The sequence below is a fragment of the Chelon labrosus genome, assembly GCF_963514085.1.
Source record: "Chelon labrosus genome assembly, chromosome: 8".
In the NCBI taxonomy this organism is placed as follows: Eukaryota; Metazoa; Chordata; class Actinopteri; order Mugiliformes; family Mugilidae; genus Chelon; species Chelon labrosus.
Window position 1 is genome coordinate 21,127,689 of NC_140358.1, and position 24,164 is coordinate 21,151,852.

The following is a 24,164-nucleotide window of genomic DNA, read 5'->3' on the forward strand; positions in this document are numbered from 1 at the left end:
TTTTTAAGGTTTCTCATATAATAGTAGAAATACTGTATACGGTATATGGTCCCATATTTAATTCACTTGTGATTATCATAAACCACACACATACTATGATTGGAAACATTTAGATAATTATTCAACTGTAAACTGATAAATTTCATTCTGTTTGCTACCAGTAGCCAAGAACAAAAAAAAAATTAGTTTGAACTTATTTATTTTCTTCTGATACATTCCAAAGTTTGGGGGTAAAAGTGAATTATCTTATTAATTAATGATCTTATAAATTTAATCTTTTGAATCAGTGAGATAATTTTGGTCACGTTTTAATCAAACTGTGTTTAGTCAGTTAAAGACTCTTAGAAGCTGCTCTGATTCACTCCCAACATGGAAACAGACTAACAGCTAACTATTCCTGAGCCATCTTAGGTCTGTACCATCTGTGTTTGAGGGGTGACAACACTTGAACACACAAAACTAGGATGTAAATCAACAATATTTAAATATGACACAGACTGTGTTAGTCTGAGTTAGCATATGTGAGCTCAGTAACTTGTGTGTATGAGTATTCTGATTTTACTTTTGTAATAGAGACCTGCCAACATGAGCTGATAACAAACTTTTATTTCTTTAAATTAGCATCACTTGACCTTTCAAGTTTGATATGGCAAACCTGTTACCAGTTACCTATTTACGGATACAGCAGACGTCCAGTAAAGATGCGTGTCTAATATGTAATTTTAGTTCTGTAATTCCTTTTAACTATGCCTTGATTTCTACCTACTGGGAGAAATATGTGTTTTATTTAGCCACTAAATGCTATGTTCACCTAACCTGGATTTAATTCTTATCAGAATATGATTCTGCTCATTTTGATTTTCTTATGGGGCATGGTTCAAACAACACAGAGAAAAGAATACTCAATTGGATAGTCCTACAACCAATCAATGGTGCTCCGATGATGTGTATGATTCATAGACTGTATATAAATATGGACAACGTGTCCCCACTTCCTTGCATTGGCCAAACTGACGCTATTTTCCCTGGGATACGGGCGGCGCCATCTTACCACTTTAGAGCCAGAGTCTGCGAAGCACGGTCCGAGAGTGGAGCCGATATCGATGACCCAACCACATTTCTGCCAGACTCACTCAAGTTTTTCTTTAATTAATACTGCCCTCTGCTCTACCTCCACCAGTTACAAGGAAATGTTAGATTATACACTGTACTTGTTTTTCTGGTGGGCTATGTTCACATCACACACACATTTTCTCCACACTGTGTAGGGTACTCCTCACTGACATTTTGCTTTCCTCATCGTATATTACCTTAAAGGGTAAAATGTTCAGTCGGACAAACCTGCTAATTTTGCACTCTGTAGATCACAGCTATTTATTTTACAACTCACACAGTCCCACGGGACCGCTTTATGAAGTGGTTGGAATGGCAACTGGTCGTCGCCATTATGTCACATCCTGTTTCTATAGCATCAAATAACTAACTAAAACGAAACTTATCAAAAAACTTGACCCTTGAACATGCATCAACATTATACTAACTACCTAAAATGACTGAAACCATCCTTGAAAAAAATATATTTGAGGTGTATTTTAGTGTTTTAGTTTGGCCCGAGTCCTATCCACTAACATAAAGGAGGCGGAGCTTATGATCTATACTGCAGCCAGTCACCAGGGGGAGCTCTGCTTGCTTTGGTTTCACTTTTGAGGAGCAGTTCCGCCGTCCATCTTTATACAGTCTATGGTTTGACTACATTGCTGTTAATCTTCTGTCTGTCATGATCAGTTCCCAACAGAGTGATCCCACACCAACTTTCCACAGCAAACATTTTGTGGGCAGGGGAAGTTTGTCTGTTTTCCAGACTAATGCTTCCCAGCACTGAATTTGTGTGCCTGTGGATTTATCAGAACATTTCCACTGATACCAGCTGCCTGCTGCAAGCTGGGAACAATATGAGGGCTGTGACAAGTAAATCAGGACAGTAAGTTTTCAGTGGTTTAGAACATAAACAATGATCTGAAAGTAGCAAAAATGTGTAGAGCTGTGGAAAACTGTAAGTTCAGATATAATAGAACTATCAAAATAATTTTCTTGCAGCTAATCTCAACAAAAGACCTCTCTCACATTACTCTTACTCATCTGAGCAGTAGTTTATATAAGAAAGTCGAGTGGTGCGGCTTTGAATGTGAACAAATGAATTATGAGTGGGTGGAAGCAGAGCTCATTATGCTCATTCGTAAATAACCTTCACATAAACCAGATATTACTAACTATCATGTCTTGAAATACTGAGTCAAGCTGCATTAATATGAGTGTAATGAGTTACAATGCAATGGGCCCATTAATGTCAACAGTTTGGGAGAGAGCTGAGGTGTAATAACAGGAACGGACTTGATGTATGTTTAATGGTTCTACCAACTCCAACAGTTTTAATTGTTATGGGGTGAAGAAAACAGAGCAGCATTTTCATTCTGGAATGAACTATGCTTAAATTATTTGCCATAGCCGGACTGCTGTGTGCATGAAGAAAAAAAAGCCACTGAGACTTTCACCAGGCTAGAAGCAACACAGCATAACGATGAGTCAACCTGTCAGGCAAGGTCTTGGTTTTTATGGCTTTTGAGGAGTCCGGAGGGTGAACACGGCCGATTTGTAACCCACCTTTCTCGTAGTCAGGAACGCTGTCTTTGAGCAGGCAGCTGAGCTGGTGTCCATTGAGATGCAGGAAGCGCAGCTGGTCTCTGAGAGTGGCCTCCTCCAAGACACCCGGGATGACGCGGCCCACACTGTTCTGAGATATGGGCAGGCCGAGTCCCAGGGCCAGGGTTGGAGTCAGGTCAACCTGCTCCACCACCGCGGGCTTCTCCATTCCCACTGACATGACAGGGCAAAAACAAACACAAGTAAGAAGTACTGCACCTGCAATGCACAACTGTGAAATAATGATTCATGAACTAAGAGCATTTCTTTTCATTGCAGCATTTCGATTCTACTTTGTCGCCTTTTAACTGTGATTTGCTAAAAACTGTGTCTGGCACTGCGACGTCTTTTATTATAAAAACTCTTTAATGGCAAAACGCAACACCTTCTGCGTGCGACTAGACTCTCCCTTAAAAACCTTGAGTGTCAGACGCGGAGAAGCCAAACCCTGAATCACAATTGTGTTACACCAAACAGTGAAAGCGGGCAGCTAAATGAAAATGAGCAAAAAGTCACATCGCATTACTTCAGTCGCAAGTGGCAGACAAAAACTATTTTCATGATGGACAGAAGGAAATGGCTCAATTTCCATACTGCCTGTTGTGGAGGATTTCTCCGTTTACACAATAAGAGCTTGTCTCAAAGGATTTCACGACACTCGTCAAGATCAATTTCAAAAAAGCAGGTCCTTCTCCCAAAGTCATAAACCAGACACGGACAATGAGAGTGGAAAAGCCCGCACAGCTTTCTATTACTTGGACATCACTGATTATATCTAATATATTTAACACACTTGAATCTTGGGAGCTTTGGCATCTCATTGCCAGTACTTTCTCTTTTCCCCTCACGAAAAAATAAAGTGAAGGAGGGTTTGCTCTCACACAGAAGCCTGAATCTGCTTCACAAATACCCAACATAATTATCCTTTGCGGAGCGATGTCAAAACATGTAAACCAACAAACACAGAGACTGAAATAATGAATGAAATAACAATTACGTGACTTGCAGTTCTCATTTTTATTTATTTTTTTTACAAAGCTTCCCTTCTGTGATGCATTTTTATGTTGACACTTGACTTCCTGTGGAGAGCATCCAAAAATAAAAACAGCGAGTGGGAGTCTTTTCCCATATTGTCTGCGTTTGAGTGAAGTTTTTAGGTTGCAACGGTGCAACTACCCTTGTGCAAAATATATACTGAACAACAAAGCTCACATGGGTGGGGAAGTGAGACAGACACAGATTAAAGACCGGGACAAACCCCAGAGCTATGAGCTAATTTGGTAATCGGACACAATGAAATCAGGCGGGGAATTATCCATTTGATATTAAAAGGAGACGGATTTGCAACAAGACAGGGACTCTGCTGAATTAAGCCCAGAGCTGTTTGGGATAATGCCATGAATCTACCAGGCTTGTTTAAAACCGGTTACTAAGCAATGAATGTCTAAAAATGTTATGGCTTTAGTGGCTGTACCTACACTAATGAGCAATATTGAGGGAGCCTTCATTTCTGGAATATTTTCAAACACCCTGGAGAAAATCTGTGCTTTATCAAACGCTAATCCCACATTAACTGTATTAACTGCGAGTCTGTGGTGATTTGTTCTCTGACGACAACCTAAAGAAGGAGCTGACTACATGCCTGTACCGTCGCATCCAGCCAAACTATATTCACTTTGTTTGTGCCGCTTGGCTTCCACGGAGCAGAGCGACTCACATTCTGGCAGAGCAGATGTGTCATAACTCACTTAAAGGTTATACACGCTGAATGCTGATTCACGGATGAGAAGGCTGCAGCTTACGACGACGCCATATGTATTACGGTGTACCAAGCTCGCTAATGTTATCTCTGAAATACCACCATTAAAGCCATTTTTAAATTCTTAGTACGGCCACCGAGAGTCACACATTTGCTCACTCTGAAGACGACTTTGTACAAAAAGCTGGCACTACAGCTAGATTTTCTCTACAGATTGCTTTGCCGTTTCTCATGATGGGATTTAAATGTGATGCTGCCTCATATATATGGCCTCTATAAACAAATATCTGGATACAAATGCAGAATGCTAGCTTGTCATCACATGATAGATGATGAGTTCAGACGTAGCAGCTAATAAAAAACAAAAAATCAGTTTGAAATATTTCAGGGGCTAATGGAAGGAGAGGGAGAAGCCACAGTGATCTGTTATATGAAGAGCTGCAGGTGATGGACTGCACATCTCCATCTACTCAAGAGGTAACCAACTCTTTTCACTGCTATTTGCAGACTCACGCCACGTGCAGGATAAAATCTGATCACGTTCACGCACAAAATGATGGAAAAATAAAACAACTATTGTCTGATTTGTTTTTCTGTTCCCAGAATTCGATGAGCTGAAATATTAAACCACATTTGTTGCTACCAACTGTGTCGCCAAACCAGCCAGGACTACCACTTCAAAATGACATGCCCCCCTCTGTCTGTGAGAAATCCAGAATCTATGAAAATGGGATTACTTTTTTATTTCAAGAGTTTTAATACTGGCTACAAGAGTAAAAACCTATTCTCATTTCACTGTATGTGCAGTCCAAGTTTCCACATGCCACTTATGAAAGTTGATTATAGGACCACAACTGACTGCAGAACTACCTGCAATGTCACAAATCCCTAAGCTTATATTTTATGTAAGAACACGAGAACTTTCCAAATTCAGACGTTTCTGCACCGTGAAGGCCAAACAAAACTAACAGAAGTAAAAAAAAAAAAAAAAAAACGAAAAAGAAATTACTTTTTGGGTAAAAAGTAAGAAAAGGCACCAATGGTTACTGAGGTAAACAATAAGTGTGTGGCTTATTACGCCCACACTGTCTGATTAAAGTGGCTCTGCCTCTCAGGGTCCTCCCAGCGATGTCAATTAAATGTTGTGCCAATCTGCGGCAAGTGGTGCATTTTGTCAACGATGCATTCAGATTAAAAAGTGAAGCTCAGGTACTGAGGCAGTAGTGAACTCTGATCCACCGCGGCATGGTCTAATGGAAACAACAGGCAGAGGAGCTCTCCACTAATGACCCGTCATTCTCACCATGTTAAAAATAACCAGTTATGCTAATGAGACCACTGATCGCACCGATGGAGGCATTAAACAGAACACATTAGCAGATATTTCAGGTATTTCCGATTGTGGCTAAAAAGGAACTCAAGGTACAATGGAGTCAACAGACTGTTTCCCACAAGATTTCACGAGACCCTTCCGTCATTAAATTGCTGTAATGATGCTAATATTGTAGGGTTAGGGTTAATAATAAGCATAATGCTGCTGAGGCGTGGCATTATATGGACAAATGTATGTAAGATTAAATAAAGTATTAGCAAATTTAACTGTCTTAACTAGTCGTTTCATCCAGGTTTTAACCAACTCTCTTAAAATAATTTTAAATCTCCATGGTCTAAAAAATCAGGAGCACAAATACTAGATTTTAAACTGTGGCTGTAACGTTCATTTTTATCTGTGAACAACACAAATAGCTTCACATGCTACAAGTTGTCTGCACCGTTTTCTCTGTCAGGTTAAATTGCGTAAAGAACAGGTGAGCCTCCGGTGTGTGTGGTGGTGAGGGGTTTGGGGGAGGTGGCTTTGGGGAGGGAGAGAGAGATGCGTTCAGGGGCAATAGGAAAAACACAACACAAGCACAACGTTGTTTGAGACGGAGAAATATTTCCGATTCGTTATGAGACCATGGCGGAGTAAATTAGACCCTGGCAGGCTGCCACAGCATTAACACTGTATGGGAAACCCATTTACTGTATATACTATTATTGCAATATACTGTAATATACTACTAGGGGAAACCCTGCTCTCCATTTTCCTGGCTACCGTATTTAAATAAAGTGATTCAGAATCAAAACAGAATGGCTTTACTATAAGAGGATATATGTTTCCACCTAATATGTCAAGTATTTCTATTTGTTATACTGAAGTGAAGACATTATTCTCAAGAATTTTGTGCATAGAAGTGACCGAATATACAAAACAAAAGTAAAACTGGATTAAATACAAATGTGAAAGTCCTAAAAACCAATGAGCAATGAAATCAGTTTTCATTTTTGTTAGAGAAGTTTTGGTTATTTGAGAATCTTTGAGCCCTGCGATAAATGAGACCTCAATATGTTCTCCTACTTACACAGACATGAATATTTAATGCTGTGGATCAATGGTAGAGAATACTTCTGTTTCAGGGGCTTTAGACTGTTTAGCTTGGAGTTCGGTTAGCGGTGATGCGCAAAACAAAACCACACAAAATAAAGTTAATCAATGGGAAAAAAATCTGTCAGTGACATACAGATAACTCTAATAGCTCTGTTAACTCATTCAAGAGAAGATATTCTGGCAATAACCACCTGCCTCGCGGTAAGCAAGTCATTCCAGCTGTCACTGCCGGAGGCACAGAGCGCTAACAGGACCAGGAATTCTGCAGCAGCAACTCAAGCGAACTGTGAAAGATTAATTAACATGAATGGTCTATAAATAATAATAAAAACTAAAAAAAAATCTGAAAAAAGATATTAAAAATAGACCTAGGCGAGAAAGAAGCAATTATCCCAATCACACATTCACACACACACACATTCGTCACTGCAAAATAAAGTTCTGCTCAGGAGCTTCTATTTGCACCCATGACACTTGCTCCTCACACCAACGTTAATGGAACGTTATGTGTGAGCGTGCGAGAAAATGTTTCCTCGAAGCCTCTTTGCAAGTTTATTTTACTCGATTCATAATTATTTTTATTTATTTTATAAATGGGTGCGGCAGAGGGCAAAGGTCACAGAGTGTCTTTACGTTAATGGCAAGTCTGTTCAGTCTCTTCTCTGCAACAGTTTACCTTTTCTTTTGAAGGCCGGACTTATGAGCACCAGAGGCGTATTGACTTCTGGCTCAGAGGAGCCTCCGTGGCTGCCGGTCTCCGACATGCCGTGGTCTCCACACAGCACCAGCAGATAGGGCAAGGATCCCTCCGCCTCCTGGGAGAAGCAAACACCAAGGTTAATGGATTCCTACTGTATGCGCCGATATAGGAGGACAAACCCAAAGCTCTACGAGGTGAATTATTCATGCCTTGAAGTAAACACTTTCTGTGTCGGCACTCAAAATTAAATAAAAAGAAAATTATTCAGTTTGCCAAACAGAACAACTGCATAAAATGAAGGCTGCCGAGGTAATGGATCGCTTCATCAGATATGTTAGATGTTACTGTTGCTGGAAATATTTAACAGCAGCACAAGCGGAAGGTATTAAATTATTGCTTCTTTAAAGGAAGTCATCACAAACACTCCCTGGCGCTGCATCGTTCTATCTCCGGACTGAAAAACAAAAAAATAAAAATTACAGAGAAGGCAAACAAAGACAGAGAGGGTGAATCGTTTGTGGAGGATGACAGACTTTGATCAAGCTCGGTTTCTTCCCTAAGTGATTCCCTTTCAACTCGTCTCACAAGAACCTTCCACCGACTGTGAATTTGACAGGGATGCCTCACGAGTCAGAGCAGTGGGGGCCGGTTTAAAAACACGACTACAGATGTTAACAAAACAGAAGCCAAGTCCTAGAACAGATTACAATCCTCTCAAAAGTTTCAGAGTTTTGTCACATGCAAGGAAATCATAATAATAAATCAAAGACTGCACACTTAATTTGTCATTAAAGATGGAAAACTGTATTCTATCATCCACATATTAATATAATTGACTGTATATAAAAGAGGTTCATATATGTTTCTAAGCCAAGTCAGATAAATTGTTCATGTAAGATGGCTCTGGGTCAGACGTAATGAAATTAACATTTTTTCCTAATATATCAAGGTGACGGTTCATCCAAACCAAGAAGTACAAAAAGCTCATGTAAGCATTTAAAGTATGGCTAATTTGTGGCAGGGGGCTTTAAAAATACTTGAGATTCAGATTCAGAAAACTTTATTTGTCCCTGGGGTGCAATTTAAGGCCCGAGTGTAAACAAGACACAGAAAAAATACACAATATGTACACAAACTGTGCTATAAATATTTAAATACTTTGTAAACTATCTATAAAGGAAAGCATAGATCCTAAATCTTTAGTACTCTCAGAATGCGCCATAAAAACGTGATGGCTGCCCTGACCTAACACTGCAGGTGGGAGCCTGCATTCAGCTGACCCATTACAATTATTACCCAGCACAAAGGGAACAAAGGGCTATGCTTTGTCCTAGATTTTTACTTCTTTTTACCTCTGGTTATAAATGGCATTGGACGCAAGGGGCCAAAAAAATAAAAAAATAGAAACACCTCAAGACCAATGTTAAACGCCACAAAAGCTTGTTTTTGTTTTAGGATAACTCAAAGTTTCCTGAGGATGAAAGCAAGAAGTGCGCCGTCTTCAGGGATTATGCTGCATAACAAACATTTTTAAAGCCAACACACAGTGCTGTGTTCAGCATGTGCAAGCTAGAAAGATATAGAGCTACTGCCTCATAAATGTATTCCTCCGCCAGCCAGCCAAGTCGTAGCTTATATCCATGTCAGTCGTAGAAGTGATTTAAGTGTATTTAGAAGGTATCTGGTATATTAAATGTATTATTCAGGCAAAATGGAAGGTAGCACTAGCCTGGAAGCCAGACAAACGTTGACTACAAATTATTTGTGGCAGAAAAGTGGTCAGGAAACCCTCCGTTAGGAACTGATTATGCTCTGGCAAAGATCAGCTGGGCCAATCAAATCATTTGGGGTGTGGTGATTTAGTTTTCAACTAAATGGCTGTCATCAGAGAAGCAGGCTTTCCCATATCACATCTGTTGTAAAAGATAGATAGCAAAACAAGCGACGGACAATTAACAGCAATTAAGGCATTTGTCATGAATGCCCTAGTCGCTTAGTGTCACACACTTTGCTGTTATCTTCAATATTTGTACAGAAGACTGCCTGAAAGCTTTGTGATGTGGTGTAAATTCAACCACCTGATCCCAGACATTACAAAGATGGACAGCAAAAGTGAAGCCAAAGCAAGTAGAGCTCCCCCTGGTGTCTGGCTGCAGTATAGGTCATAAGCTCCGCCTCCTCCATGTTAGTAGATGGGACTTGGGTCAAACTAAAACACTAAAATACAAGTCAAATAATTTTTCTCAAGGATGGTTTCTCTCATTTCAGATAGTTAATATAATGCTGATGCATGTTCAAGTGTTAATTCTTTGGATTTGTTTCGTTTTAGTCAGTTATTTGATGCTATAGAAACAGGATGTGATATAACGGCGACTACCAGCTGCCATGCCAACCACTCCATAAAGACTGTGAGAGTTGTAAAAAAAATAATTAAAAACAAGTGCAGTGTATAATCCAACATTTCCTTGTAACCGGTGGATGTTGAGCAGAGCGTAGTATTAATTAAACGAAAACTCAAGTGAGTCTGGCAGAAGTGTTGTTGGGTCGTCAATATCGCGGCTCCGCATGGCTCCACTCTTGGACAGTACAGCGCCCGTATCCCCTGGAAAATAGCATCACTTTGGCCAATGCAAGGAAGTGGGGACACGTTGTCCATATTTATTCAGTCTATGCCTGATCCCCACAATCAGCAAAATGAATTAACTTTAGGTGGACAGCAAGTAAAAACAAGAGGCACTCTGTAGTAGTTATCATCCAGGGATAGGAACTGAAGAAGGTGGAGTCCTATTAGACCTTTGGGATTTCACTATTAACATATGAATTCTTCAGTTATATATGATAAAACATGTTTTGTGAGTCCAAGACAGCATTTTGCGAGTTGTAATGAAATTTCCTCCAGGCATTCTTGACATATCAAGTACACAAGATCAGGACAGAACTGAGGCGACACTGACCTTCGAGCCCAAGTGGAAATCTGAGGCAAATTTGACGAGATTCTTGCACATGTTCATGACAATGGGACGAACAGAAAGCATCCAAAAACATGGCAGGTGGAGAGGCATAAAGACAAGTGAAACGCTTTCCATTTTACGCCTCAGACATGCTTCTCCGTTTGGTAATTCCCTCATTTACAACCCAGCTGTACTTCTGCCGTTTGGGACGTGATGAGCAACCAAAAATATATAGAAATTTGTTTGATGATGGTCTTTCGCAAATTTTAATTTGCCCACCAACCTGAGAGAACAGAAACAGATACTGACACTTATAAATGAATAGTAGGTTAAAAATAGTTGACAATTCAACTGTATGAAAACATCACTGCACCGATAAACACATGTATATAATAATTTATAATTCATAAGAACAGAGAAGCGAACCACTGAGGTAAACTGGGATGTACATACGACACTGCAGAGTTACGACTCAGTTAAAGGACAATATTCGGACGTTCTGTCTGAACAACGGTAAAAAGAAATTTGACACATGCTCTTTCTGCAGGTCAGACTCTTACACTTCAAACGGCAAAAGCAGAAACCAACCTTAAACTCATGAAATATCGAGAAGAGAAGATTGAGGCCATGCGCTCTCCATTACCACAAAGTTCTGACCGAAGTCTCCATGAGCAGGAGGTCCTGCTTTCCAATCATGCTTAAAGGAGAGTGTTGCATCTGTGCGCTCTGCAGATTAAGCCTTTCTCTGCTCCATATATGAGCTCGCTGAAATAGGCTTCTCATATCACATTACAAACCAAACTTTGAGGGTTGTCATCTGAATCCTGCACTCCTTTTGTCTCCAGCAGCTGGACACAACACTCCTTTTTGTGCATTAACATGCAACAGCAAACAAGAACCAGAGAAACACCTTGATGTAATGAGATCACACTCCCTGACATGTCAAAAGCATGTACTGATCAGAGAAAACATGGCTGCTTTTGTAGAAGCGTCAAACATATCCTCTGGGGTCCCCACTGGGCTGTGTCTATATTTAGATCACAATGCTGCTGTGGGAAAGAACAGGCACAGCTTTCACTAATTTGACTGAATCTAGACTTTCAGACACATTTCATTTAGAGAGCTGACTGGGCTGCCACTGCCCGCAACACACAGATGTCGCCTTGAGCCTGGAGAGACAGGATTTAACGAGACGAGAATTAACAACTTTCGGGATGTGGTGAAATGTTGCCTCAACGTATAAGAGACACTTTGGCTTCTGTTCTTACTGCCATTTGAAAAGAAGAGGGAAAAAGAGGGAGATTGTAGTGTCATGTATACATGACTTGACACCCGAAATACAAGCTACTGAGCTGAGTGACAGCGAGACAATACCCATTAGCAACACATACACGGTGCCGAGAAAAGCATGCACAGCAGTCTGACCATGCAGAAAAAAAAACAAAGGCACGAGACCTGCACACTGATCAAAGACTAAATTAAAGATAACAGAAAAGCTTAACAGTTTATTAAATCTCGGGGACTGCTACAACAGATAAATGCTGGAAACATTACAAATGATCTTTCGTAATTAAACGACCATCCACAAACCGATAGAGCTAAATATTCACCGATAGCATCACATCAATTTATTAACCATTGATCATTACTTCGCATTTGCACGTCCTCCCGTCTTTACATTGCAATATTGGCTGCTATTATAGCAACCCTAAAAAACCCTACACCTCGTAAATCACCTATTCAAAATTTGAAGTGTAATGTTGAGTTTAATGAATTTCAATGGAGGAAACAGATGTTGACAATCAACTGCTAAATCAATCCCACTCATACAGATGAAGCAAATCAGTCCCATTAACTTGAAATTAAAAATTAGAAGCCAAGCCAGTGCCTCCAAACACAGCGGGTAAATAACACAGTCTAGGTTAGAGTAGCATTCCTTCAGATTTTCAATAAAATCAAACCATGTTTTTTTATGCAACAACCACCATTCAGTGATTTATATCCTGTGATCAACTCTATATATAGTTGTTTTCATTCCTGGAGTCCATATTTGCTTGAAATGTGAATTTAATACGTTTGAATTTTGTTTAACTGAAGTCAACTCTGGAAAATGTTTTGAGCAGGTTTCCTTTAATAAAAAAAAAACATCTGTTGTATTTAGTAAATCTGTTGACTTACTTACTGATTTCAATAGGAACTGGGAGTAGTGGTTAGAGATGCAGCTTGTGACCAAAGCTATACCTGCCCCTGCGTCCAAGGCTAAGGCATAGCCATGGATATTTAACCACCTAACCCCCAAATTGCTCCTTTAGAGCTCATATAAAGTAACAATACGTACATTGGGGAAACTAAACAACTCATCCACAAACACTTGTCCCAACACAGGAGAGCCAGCTCATCAGGAAACAATTGGGCGGTCACTCCTACACCTGAAGGACTCTCCTTTGAAGACAACAACATCCAAATCTTAGGCAGGGAAGACAAACGGTTTGAAAGAGGAGTAAAAGAAGCCATCTATGCCAGACTGGAAAAAACCTTCTCTAAACAGAGGAGGTGGACTGAGATGTAATCTGCCATCAATTTATAGTTCAACTAACTTCTGTCCCCTAGTTTCAACCCCATTCTCATCTTAAGACTGGAGCCTCTGACTGTGAATGAGTCATTAGAGCACCAACCAGAGCTGTGGACAGCGACCAACAGTCCCTCCTCAACGACATGTAAGTATCTAGCCGTTTATAGACACTAGTCGCGGCAGTTTCTGGTCGTTACAGAAACAAGTCAAGCACGTTCTTCTGATGGGCTACACTCACCGATGTTTCCTAACTTCCCACCAGTCCCTTAGAACTGAAGAAGCTACTCGGATGAGTGGCGAAATGTCTTCAAGAAACTAAAAGTCCAGTTGCCTTTCTTAACGCTTTTTGGATACACCATCACCTGGATGACTGAGAACCTTCAGACGAGACTATGAGGTCTCAAAAGAATCCATCTTGGCAGGCAACCAATCAGAAGTCACAAAAGTCTATGGTGACAACAGCAAGAAGCAAATGTTCATTCAAAAACTGACGTGCACCTTAAAAAGACTCATCTACTTTGCTAAGTACACTGACTGCCTGGCAGCTTTCAAAGCTCCTCAGACTGTGTTTCCTGTTTAGCGCTCTCCTACAACAATGATATGTTTTTTGTTGATCTGATCGATATTTTTTTTAAATACCATCATGCACGCATCACAAACAAAGAAATTAAATTACCTTTGTAATGAGAGTACTGTGGATCTTCTTCAGGATGTCGTCCATCTCCATCAGTTTAGGCTGAATGAGTGAACTGTGTGGTCCGCTGATATGACCGATGTGGTCCAGGCCTAGGTAGTGGAGAATCAAAATGTCCCAGTCGTCCCTCTTGAGGGTGCTGTCCAAGTGACGGGTTACATTGTTGTCAACCTGTGTGGAAACCAGGGACGCATTTACTTTTCATATCACTCATAATCCACCCCGACGAGCAAAATAAGCCCGAGTGGAAATGAAGTTTATTCAAACCTGAGATACCAGGGATATGAAATCATCCCACATATCAGGCTCTGCACCGCCAATATTATAGTATAAACAAGAACAGATTGCGCACAGTCCCACAGAATATTTGTATCTACGGCATCTGGAGCTAATTGACGAGCAGTTTTTGTGTGATCTCAGCTCTGTGCCTCCCTGGATAATCCCTCATCTCTTTCATGCAGATCACTTGGCCTCGTAGATAACGCAGCAACTGAATCCTCGCCAGACATACAGTATGTGTACAGAACGTGTGCATACATTACGGAAAGTCTTTGACTAGTTGAGGAACTTAAGTGTAAATTAGATTGTTTGATGTATGTGACATGTTGTTGTATACAAAAGAAAGAATAAGTTTATAAATGATCAAAGTGAGGACTAGATTTTATAATTATACCGGTACCATTATACTACCTTTCTTTTTATTGTTTCTGACAATGAAACTTAATTTCTGGGTAAACCCTTTATCTTTCTAATATAGACAATTATGTACTTACTTACTTACACACTTTATTTACTTAATATAGGTGTAAGTGAGCTGCTTCATGTTGCAAGCCATATGCCTGAAGACTATTACCTTAATGTAATATTATTTAACTATTTTACCTTTAAATTATTACTTCAAAATGACTCTTACTGAACAATCACTTGTGAGAATGGCAACTTTTCCATTCTCAACCCAGTGCCTACTCTGGCACATAACTAAGTACGACTGTCCACTTTACTACGTAAGACACAAATTCGCACTCATACTAGGATTTTACAGAGCAAGGGATGTGTATATGTATAGCAATATAAGCTGGCTTTGTTGCACTTGCGCTTGATTTTTAATTAAGATCTGTCCTCACATTAAGATCTGCTTAAAGTACAGTTGTGAACACACCCAGGACACCTTGAACGGACTCATTTGAGAGATCAGACCACATTTGGAGGTGGTCTAGGTCGCATTTGGCCAATAATGAAGTTGAATAATAATAATGTGTGTGGTTTCAGTGAGTGAGAGAGACTTCACAGCTTGTACAAAAATAAGTATCATGTCCCCAAGTCATGACGCACACACAGCAAACAGCTGTTTGTGGTTCTCATACAGCGGCAGATGCAGTAGAGATCCATTAGAGACAGCAGCTGTTATAATTGTGGCTGGGGGACGCATGTGGAGACGCATTTAAATGCCAGGTGTGAACACAGGTACTTAAAGCTGTCTACCTAGGACAGATGTTAATGTAAGGTCTGAACTGGGCCACAGGTATAGTCACTTGATGGAAAGTCTCAATGGAAAGAGAGATCTGCTTTGCTAAACAGGATATACACAGATCAGACATAACATTATGACCACCTTCCTAATATTGTGTAGGTCTCCCTCCAAAACAGTTGTGACTCATCAGAGAATGGACATGGGTCTTCTGAGGGTGTCCTGCGGTGTCTACCAACAGATTGTTGTTAGTGGGGGCCTTTGGGTCCTATGTGTTGAGGGGAGGGGCCTCTGTGGATCATCCCACAGATACTTGATCAGTTTGGGATCTAGGGAATTTGGAGGCCAGGTCAACACATTGTGCTGTTTTTCATGTTCTTTTTTAGTTGTTCTTAAACCATTTTTGTGTGTGTGTCTGTGTCAGGCTGCATCCTGCTGGGGATGGCTGCTGCCATCAAGGAGTCTCATTGCTATGGGGTGGGGGTGCCTGGTCTGGTCTAGGTGGGTGATACATGTCTAAGTAAATGAATGCCCAGTCCCAGCAGAACATGGTATTGTCACAAGATGGTCAATGTTATTCACTTCACCTGTCAGTGGTTTTAATGGTGTGGCTGATCGGTGTACGCTCCAGTACATATCGGTGAACGGTGTAGAAGTGGAGGTTTTTTATGGACATTACATTTCTCTTTCATTGCCTGTTGGGGCTGTGATTCAACACCATAAAGTTAGGAGGGTAAAAGGTTGGAAGTAAACTAAAGTGTTCAATTATATATATATTTTTTAAAATCAATTTTCTTTATATATCGCTGGTAAGAATCAATATGGCTTCAAGATTCTTTGCAGTCTGAATTCTGTCTGTTGCCGTGAACAGGTGGTGAGTTTGGTTGTTGAATAAGTAATTAAAGAGAGTAACCCTCCAGTGATTAAACTTAGAGCCCAGCAGAATTTAGTGGACCAGAATCCTGTAATTACCACACATGGCCACAGATGCCGCTATTGCTGCGGCTCAGCAAAGGTTAATGTTGCTGCTTTAAACAAGGATCATATTTTTTTTATGTTGAAATTCTTGGATCACATCTACCGCCCTTTATTAATATTAACAGAAAAATACATCACTTATACCTTCTTACAGCCAACCCCATCAGTTTACATTATACATACCTCCGTGTAGTCAGATACGAAAAAGGAGGTCGTGCCATCATACTCCATGAAGTGTTTTGGGAAGAGGCGTACCCAGGTGTCATCTCCATAGAAGACTATCCTCTTCCCTGCTGTTTTGGCCTGCCAAATGAGGTTGTCTTCCAACAGTGCAGGAGAATTTAGGTTCATTACCACATCAATGAAGCCTGGGATACTGCCAGTGGTAAGAGCCTGGGGAGAGATATGTTTTTGTCATTGTCCTTTGAACAATAATTGTCTTTTAATGGTGTTATACAACCTTACAATTTCATCATATCAACCCAGTTAATTAAGGTTCCGGCTCCGGTGCGATGCTCAGTAAGAGGATAAAGTATAAACAGGTCAAATAAATCATTTTACTTTAATCTGATCGGTCGCCAAATTGACGTTAACATTAGAAACCAAACCAACTGCCGGATCCCCAAACGCATCCTGCTGTCACATATGGAAACTAGAAACTGAATCAGCTGACAAGATGATATTCACGAAGAACCGTTTCTACTGATTTCATCATAGAACCTGAAATAAAATTATACCAGCCTCCATTTGACTGACAAGGAAAACACAGCCTATGCATCGTCTGTGGTGGGTTGGGAGAGTACAAAGGCTGCGTCTTTATGCACAGAAGAAGACGTGAGACTGCAGATACTGGCAGAAATACATCGTTATTTAAACCCGTACGAGCTGCTTGGAGCGCCGCCCGAGATCCGCCGGGACGCTCAGAAATCCAGGTTAAATCAGCGGTGACCAGCCTTTGTTGTGTGAGGGCCCAGGTGTTAGAGAAAACTGTGGAGAGGGCTGAGCTGGCAAATTCACACTCCACTTTGAAATCACTTCTCAGAGCTTCATTTGATCCCTTTTATCGTCTGCGTTTTTGTTCTTATGTAATTCTACTTCTCGATTCACATCTAAGTATTCTGTTCACCTTTTTTTTTTTGGTTTTTGTGCGCTGCTTACAAAACACTCTTGTTGCAGTCTGTGAGTGGTCACTGTATGAGTTGTTCGCACAGCAGCTCTGCGGCCAGGACAGGAATAAACTAAAAGATGTCACACCCCCACAAACAAAAGCCAGAGATGCATCAAGAAATGTCACAAACCTTCCTTTATATTCCATCACCTCTGCAATACACCCAAGACTCGCGTGTTTTTTTTTTATTGATGCGAGTCTTGATGTATGGGAACCAAAGAATCCTCTGGCACTTTCAAATGTTGTAACAAACTCATAAACCCTAGTCTTAGGCCAGACAGTGTCAGAAGCAGTTAATTCACGTCACGTTAAAGCCGGAGACTGAAGCTGGAGTGTGGAAACCTTCTCGTGAGCCTTGTTCCTCGGCTCAATTATTTACCACTTCCCTCCCTGCGATTGTTTTGCTCCTGCCGGTGCAGGTGCTTGTTTCATCGAAGAGAAGGATGGTTCTGCCTCAAAAGCAGCCTTCTCTTTCTGCTTGTTCAGCCTCAAGGAGGTCCCCGGTCTATTAATAGAGATAGACTGACTAATGAAACCAGTGGTTTGGGCAAAAAAAAATAAGCAGGCCTTTGCCAAAATGGTAAAACATACAGAGACTGAGTGTATATAGATAATTACACTGTAAAGAAAGGGATTGGTTTGAAAGCTCTCTGTGGAAAAGTTCACAGTTTAAATAGGCTCAATTTAAAAATTTCCCTCGATGCCAAAAAACGTTGAGAAGCTGCCCGAAATGAATCAGTGACTCATCAACATACTAATTACTTGCCCACAGTATGTGTCTCGGCTTGTGATGTGCCACCGCTTAAATGTCAAATACAATATCAGTGGGGGTATACAGACTCTCTCTGGCATAGTGATGGAAACTTGTAACGGTGCCAAAACACAGATGGAAGGGGCCGTGGATTGGAGTCCTCAAGTCTGGCAAAAGATATTTCGGTTTCCTTCTCGGCGCTTGGTTATTTTGTTGACAACTGAAAAGATGATTTTGCACCACCAACTTGAAAACGTCATCAGTATTCTCAGGCCTTATTACCACATAATAACTACGGAGGTTACACAGTAGAAATATTATGCACGACTGAGTTCAGACACGGGCCTTCCAAATACCCACAGTGCATTGCTGCTGCTCCTGTTGTGATTAACTGAATTCATTGTCCAAATCCTGCATCTCAGTAAAGTCTGCTGACTGCTGCGCCGGTCGGAAAGCGCGGCTCAACTGGCCACATGTGAATACGGGACCGGGAAGGCCACTTGTTTTGTCCCCCTGTTGCGCCTGAAACGACCCGACTAAATCAAGTTTATCTGGAGGAGGGGGCCCCAGGGTGCCACAACTGCTTGCTTGCCTCGTCTCAAATATTACAAATAAAAAAGTACACAGAGAAGAAACTGGATACTAAAACCCAAATAAGACTTTATTTCAGTCATTCTGAATATATGCACGGAGACGGTGACATTATTAGATGCAGTAGTGGGTCTAATGTGTCTGTAAATAAATGGCTGTGCCGCTGAGAGTTTATGATTTAGGTTAGTTGGCTGTGTCATAGCAGTTAATTGGGTGCAATGCAGTGATAACGGGCAGTTAGAGGCAGTTGGCCTGTAATGCCCCCTACTGGTGCATCACTAAACCTGAACAGTGCAACAGATTTATTTAGTTTGAGATGACAGATCTAGTGAATCACTTCAAGGTTAAACTGACCAGCGTAGTTGCCACAAACAAAGCAACGCGTTGACTCAAAGCCACAATGACTATATGCTTGTTGTCGTGACGCTCCGGCTGCAGCGTGACAGTGCACCAAAAAAAATAAATAAATAAAATTTAAAAAAAATCTGCAGATGTCATGAGACATATCATTATAGTAGGCTGTGTTTATCCAGCTCATATCAGCCATGAAACAAGTCTCGACTCCCGTTCAAAAGGCAATTATGATTCATTCATTTCATTTTGGAGAGGTGTGACAAAAGAAGACTATAAAGTAGTGCAGTTAGAGTGTAAAAACACAAGGTCTGGTGCTTTGAATGTACTGTTACAACCCAGCCTGCTAACATGTGATTAAGTGGACCGTCTGCAGGACTGTATGTGTACATGACTCTGGACAGATGCCACTTTACATCCCCCCCCCTTGTCCAGACTATACATCTGCTGCTGTATAAACCCTTCATGCATGTGCATCTAAATCACAGATTTATTCAGAATTTCCTCTCAGATCGATTTGCTTCCACACCCTGCTGCCCTCCCTCTACCCATCAGCAAACATCTTTTGTAAAAGGTGCACATCCGGGATTGGTTTTTCCACGCCGTCTTCAAGCTCCTTTCCCTCAGTCATCACCGCGTCTTTCACTAAATCCTTGGATTATGTTGAAACATCTGTCCCCCTTTAAGTCCGCGTCAATCTCAGCCCGCTCTAACCCGTCTCTCCCCTCGTCCTCCTTGTCATCAACGACGTGCTACGTTAAATGAAAACCAGCTTCAACTCACAGTGAAGTATCTTTTTCATCCATTTGGAAATATCAGTAAGTTTTAACAGTTATACTCATTTAACAGTTGCTTAGTCCAAAGTAGCAGTATTTAAACTATGACAAATATTACGATAAAAACTCCTAATTCGTAAACCCCAACTGACAAATTATACCATAATGGAGTCATAGTTTAAGTCATGTAGTCCTGTAAAAATGAAACCAATGCACCAGCAGCCGACTCCTCAATTTGAGTCCCAGCCGGCTGAAAGTAATGCCTGTCATTCCCCTGCTGTCTTTGCCACTCAATCCATTCTATCAATGGGAAAATGTCTGTTTTTGCATTAAACTATATGGGCACACAGCTCTAACTGAACAATGGCTGGTACTTCTGTGTCATTTAAGAGAACACTGGACCTCTGCAGGTTTTAGGTAATGAGGTGAGACGTTTGCTTCTCTTCTTATATGAAAGGAAAACTAAATATCTTCATGTCTTTGAGAGTAAAAAAAAAGCCTTTTAACGACACCAAAATGGGTTTTAGGGAACTGTGAGTGGCAATTTGTACTGCTTTGTGACATTATATGGACAAAACAATGAAATGACTGTTTAATAAATGGCTGATTCATTGGGTGGCAGGAAGGTGAAGATCTTGTTGCACATTAATAGATAGATTATTTATCCTGTGAGGTATTCAGTATCTAGTAGCATCATTACACAGAGACAGGAGGAATTACAGTCCATAAAAGAGTGAAAAAATAAAAAGCAAACAAGAAAAAAACAATTAAGCTAAAACACACTAGAGAGAGCTGCCAATTTAAATTTAGCATATTAGCACGCTTTAAATTTAATTGAAAAATAGCTTTTTTAAGACCCTGCTTTGTGTTCTGCCTTCATTCAACACTCATTTGTTATCATAGTTGACATTTTGTAGATTAGAACAAAAACGATGCATTAATTAATCGCAAAAACATGTGTAAGCTGCTTCCCAAACCGTACCCTGCTCTGTTAAATCAGACGGGACCGCACTCCAAGTTGTTGTTTCACCAGCGCTGCTTCTCTACGTCTTCACCACTCATCTTATTCACCGTTTCAATAACGCCAGGCCACACATGCTCTCTGACACCCTCTCTAACCTGAGAGCTCTGCTGAGTCCACACTCTCCCGGCTCCCACACCACCTTTCAGACCACATTTATCAGACGCCACTGACTCTGTCCACACTGTGTATCTTCATACGGTAGGGATGTCCAGGGCTGAGGTTTGGCTTGTACCGTCTTATTTCTCTACAATAGCTTGATGTTGTCAACACCCCCCCCTCCCCATTCCTTCCACCGCTGCTATAAAACATGAATACTGCATCCTCTCCTGCCCTCTGACACCTGACATCTTCGTTTACACATTTCCCCCTTAGCGCACATTTGTACAAGACTGAGCTGCTCTTTTTTTTTTTTCCAGCAAAATCTTTGCAAACTCTCTCCAACACCAACTGACAACAACGTGTTGACTCTTTCCCAGTCTGCCCACAATCTCATTGCGTTGCAGCACAACCAACTGCCACGCAAGGCGCACATGACATGACTGTAATTCCCTCCTGGCTCCGCTCCTAAAACACTCTCATCAGCGCAACACATCATCCGAATGTGACAACACACCACGCTTTCCAAATTCTGCCATCTAGCTCTATTTTCAGTTACAGACAGAAAACTTAGCACCTATTTTCAAACTTTCCTCGCCTTTTCCTCTATTTCATTCAATCCACTTTAACAGAACCAACAACTGCATCCTCCCAAAGGATCATACAGTTGAATTACTACCTTTCTGATGCCGTTGCAAGATAAACTGAACATTAGAGGCGTCATGAAGGGGGATATAGTGCAGAATTGTAATATTAAAATGCATTTTTCCTTCATAAGACTGTTGTGGGGCGGCACAGTGGAGTGGTGGTTAGCGCTGATGCCTCACAGCAAGAAGGTACCGGGTTCAAATCCATGTGTGGAGTTTGCATGTTCTCCCTGTGTCTGCGTGGGTTCTCTCCAGGTACTCCGGCTTCCTCCCACCATCCAAAGACACGCTCATTAGGTTAACTGGTGATTCTAAATTGGCCGTAGGTGTGCATGTGAGTGTGAATGGTTGTCTGTCTCTGTGTTAGCCCTGCGACAGACTGGGTGTACCCCGCCTCTCGCCCCATGACCCCTCACAGGACAAGTGGTTACAGAAGATGAATGAATGAATGAATGAAAGACTGTTGTGCAATAACCCCCACACCTATTCCCCTGCCCAGCAACATTCAAAAGGCACATTTGCACTTATGTTTACTGTTTTAAAATGCTGCTATTCCCCACTGTACTAATAACATTCATTTGGGCACTACTGTGTGGTTTTATTGTATATATTGTATTTTATTGGGTATAGTTTCTGTTTTTATTGCTTCCAAACCAAAGGGCTGTCTTATTATTCTTATTTGTTTTTGCCAGTGTACCTAATAATCTGGCAAGTTGGTGTATTGTTGCTTTCAATGAAGCGAGGATGGATCTGCATCAGATCAGCGTAGCTTTGCTCGAAGATGTAACTAGATGGCATTAAAACAATATTAGTTTCATATGCAAGAGTGTGTGTGTTTCACAGTACTAAGGTTGACTTTGCAGCTCACCACAACCTGCTAATCCAGAACTAGGATTTCTGACAGCCACATACATTCATACTGTGGTCAGACTTGATGGGTGAGTTCTCCTTTGAACCTGCACATCTTAATATCTGAGAGACATTTTTACCTTGATCCTGGGCATGGTGACAGTAGGAGGTCTGGCTTTAGCAACAAAGCTCAGAGAAGAGCCCTTTTCCACCACGTGTCTGGTGTAGGGCATGTACATGCGACCACTGGGTCCAAACACAAAGTCCTCTCGGAGGGCGTCCACTAACATAATGACCACCCTTTTAAACAGGGGCTGGGGGAGGTGGGATGAGTTGGGAGAACTCCCTGCAAAGAAGGAAAATATTTTAACATTAAAGTCAACAGCGTAGCCAGTAGAGTAGGAGAGTCTGGTTCTGGTAGCGGAGTGGTGATGCTGTGAACTCACCTGTCAGCGGCTCCCTGGGCAGATCTGACAGCTTGCTCTTGGATGAAAAAGAAGACTTGACAGGTACTGGGAAAAATCCCCGCAGGAAGAGGGCGATGCCCATCACTTCGAAGATTAAAATAAACGAGGCAAAAACCGACGAGCGTACCTTCATTGTGGCGGTCTGCGGACACTTTACGAAAGAAGTAAGTTAAGCTAGTGAGATAAGTTGCTGGCTAACAAGCGACATGACGCTTCCTGCACATTTCACCCAAATAAACAGTGATGAAAACCGCAATAACCTGTTTCACGCGGACGCACTGTCAGAGAGCACATTACAAAGCCACGTATCTCAGTATTTAACAAACTGCCCTTATGTTCTGCCTTTGTGGCCGTTATTTACAATAAAAACTCTAATATCAGTTAGCACTGTTGCCATTGACAGCAACTTCCGCATTCAGAGCCTGGAACTACGGGTCGGACGTAGAACCAAACGAGGCAAATTCGCTTTTTTTTTGCACTTTAATGATTGTCGGTGCAACAAGTACAAACCACGCAGAATAAAACAGCTATTTTTAATGATACCAGTAGGTTATTTAATTTTAAATGTAATTCAAGCTTAGTGCATCAGAGTGGAACAAACACAGTCACTTACTGGATATGTACTGGTTTTATAGATGGGCTATTGAACAGAGTAAAAGGTGGAACCACCAAAAAAATCTATTCTCCTGAAAATGTTCTGCGACATGCCACCCATTGCAAACCGTATAGCCCTACTATACAAAAAGGTAGTGTTTCTTTATATATGTATACACGACAGAACAGAACAGGACAGAACAGAACAACATCCTCCTACTGCATGTGAGCATCTCAGAAGTCAGAATCAGAAATCTTATCTTAAGTGTATACAGCAAAATAATTTGCAGCCACTCAAGTGGTGTATTTATTCCCCATAAAACACATAGCACATGGCATTCTATTAAAATGCTGCCCAATGCTCAATAATCTAAAAATATACACAAATAGTCAAAAATTGCCCAATTTTAAAGTGCAGTATAGTGCATTAGTAGCAGCTTCTGCATTCATGAACCCATAATTAATAGTCTATTCAGTGTGGAAACAACTGTGTGTGTGGGGGGGGGGGGGGGGGGGGGGGGGGGGGTTACTCTGCGTCTGGTAGGCCTATGTAATTTGTCAGCCCTGTAACCACTGCCTAAGTGTAACAGTTCAGGGATT

General features: G+C 41.1%; 1 protein-coding gene across 1 annotated transcript in view; it reads right to left on the reverse strand.

Annotated features, from left to right (window-relative positions):
* Positions 1-23,871, reverse strand: part of pigg (phosphatidylinositol glycan anchor biosynthesis class G (EMM blood group)) — a 69,544-nt gene extending 45,673 nt beyond the window's left edge. The window contains exons 1-6 of the mRNA XM_084550133.1: positions 22,950-23,871; positions 22,644-22,849; positions 16,434-16,643; positions 13,787-13,975; positions 7,564-7,702; positions 2,662-2,874 (exon numbers count right to left, since the gene is read on the reverse strand). Of these exons, the coding sequence (XP_084406259.1) occupies positions 2,662-2,874; positions 7,564-7,702; positions 13,787-13,975; positions 16,434-16,643; positions 22,644-22,849; positions 22,950-23,103 (1,111 nt within the window). The 5' untranslated portion in view covers positions 23,104-23,871. The remainder of the gene's footprint in view (positions 1-2,661; positions 2,875-7,563; positions 7,703-13,786; positions 13,976-16,433; positions 16,644-22,643; positions 22,850-22,949) is intronic.
* Between the last annotated feature and the right edge of the window lie 293 nt (positions 23,872-24,164).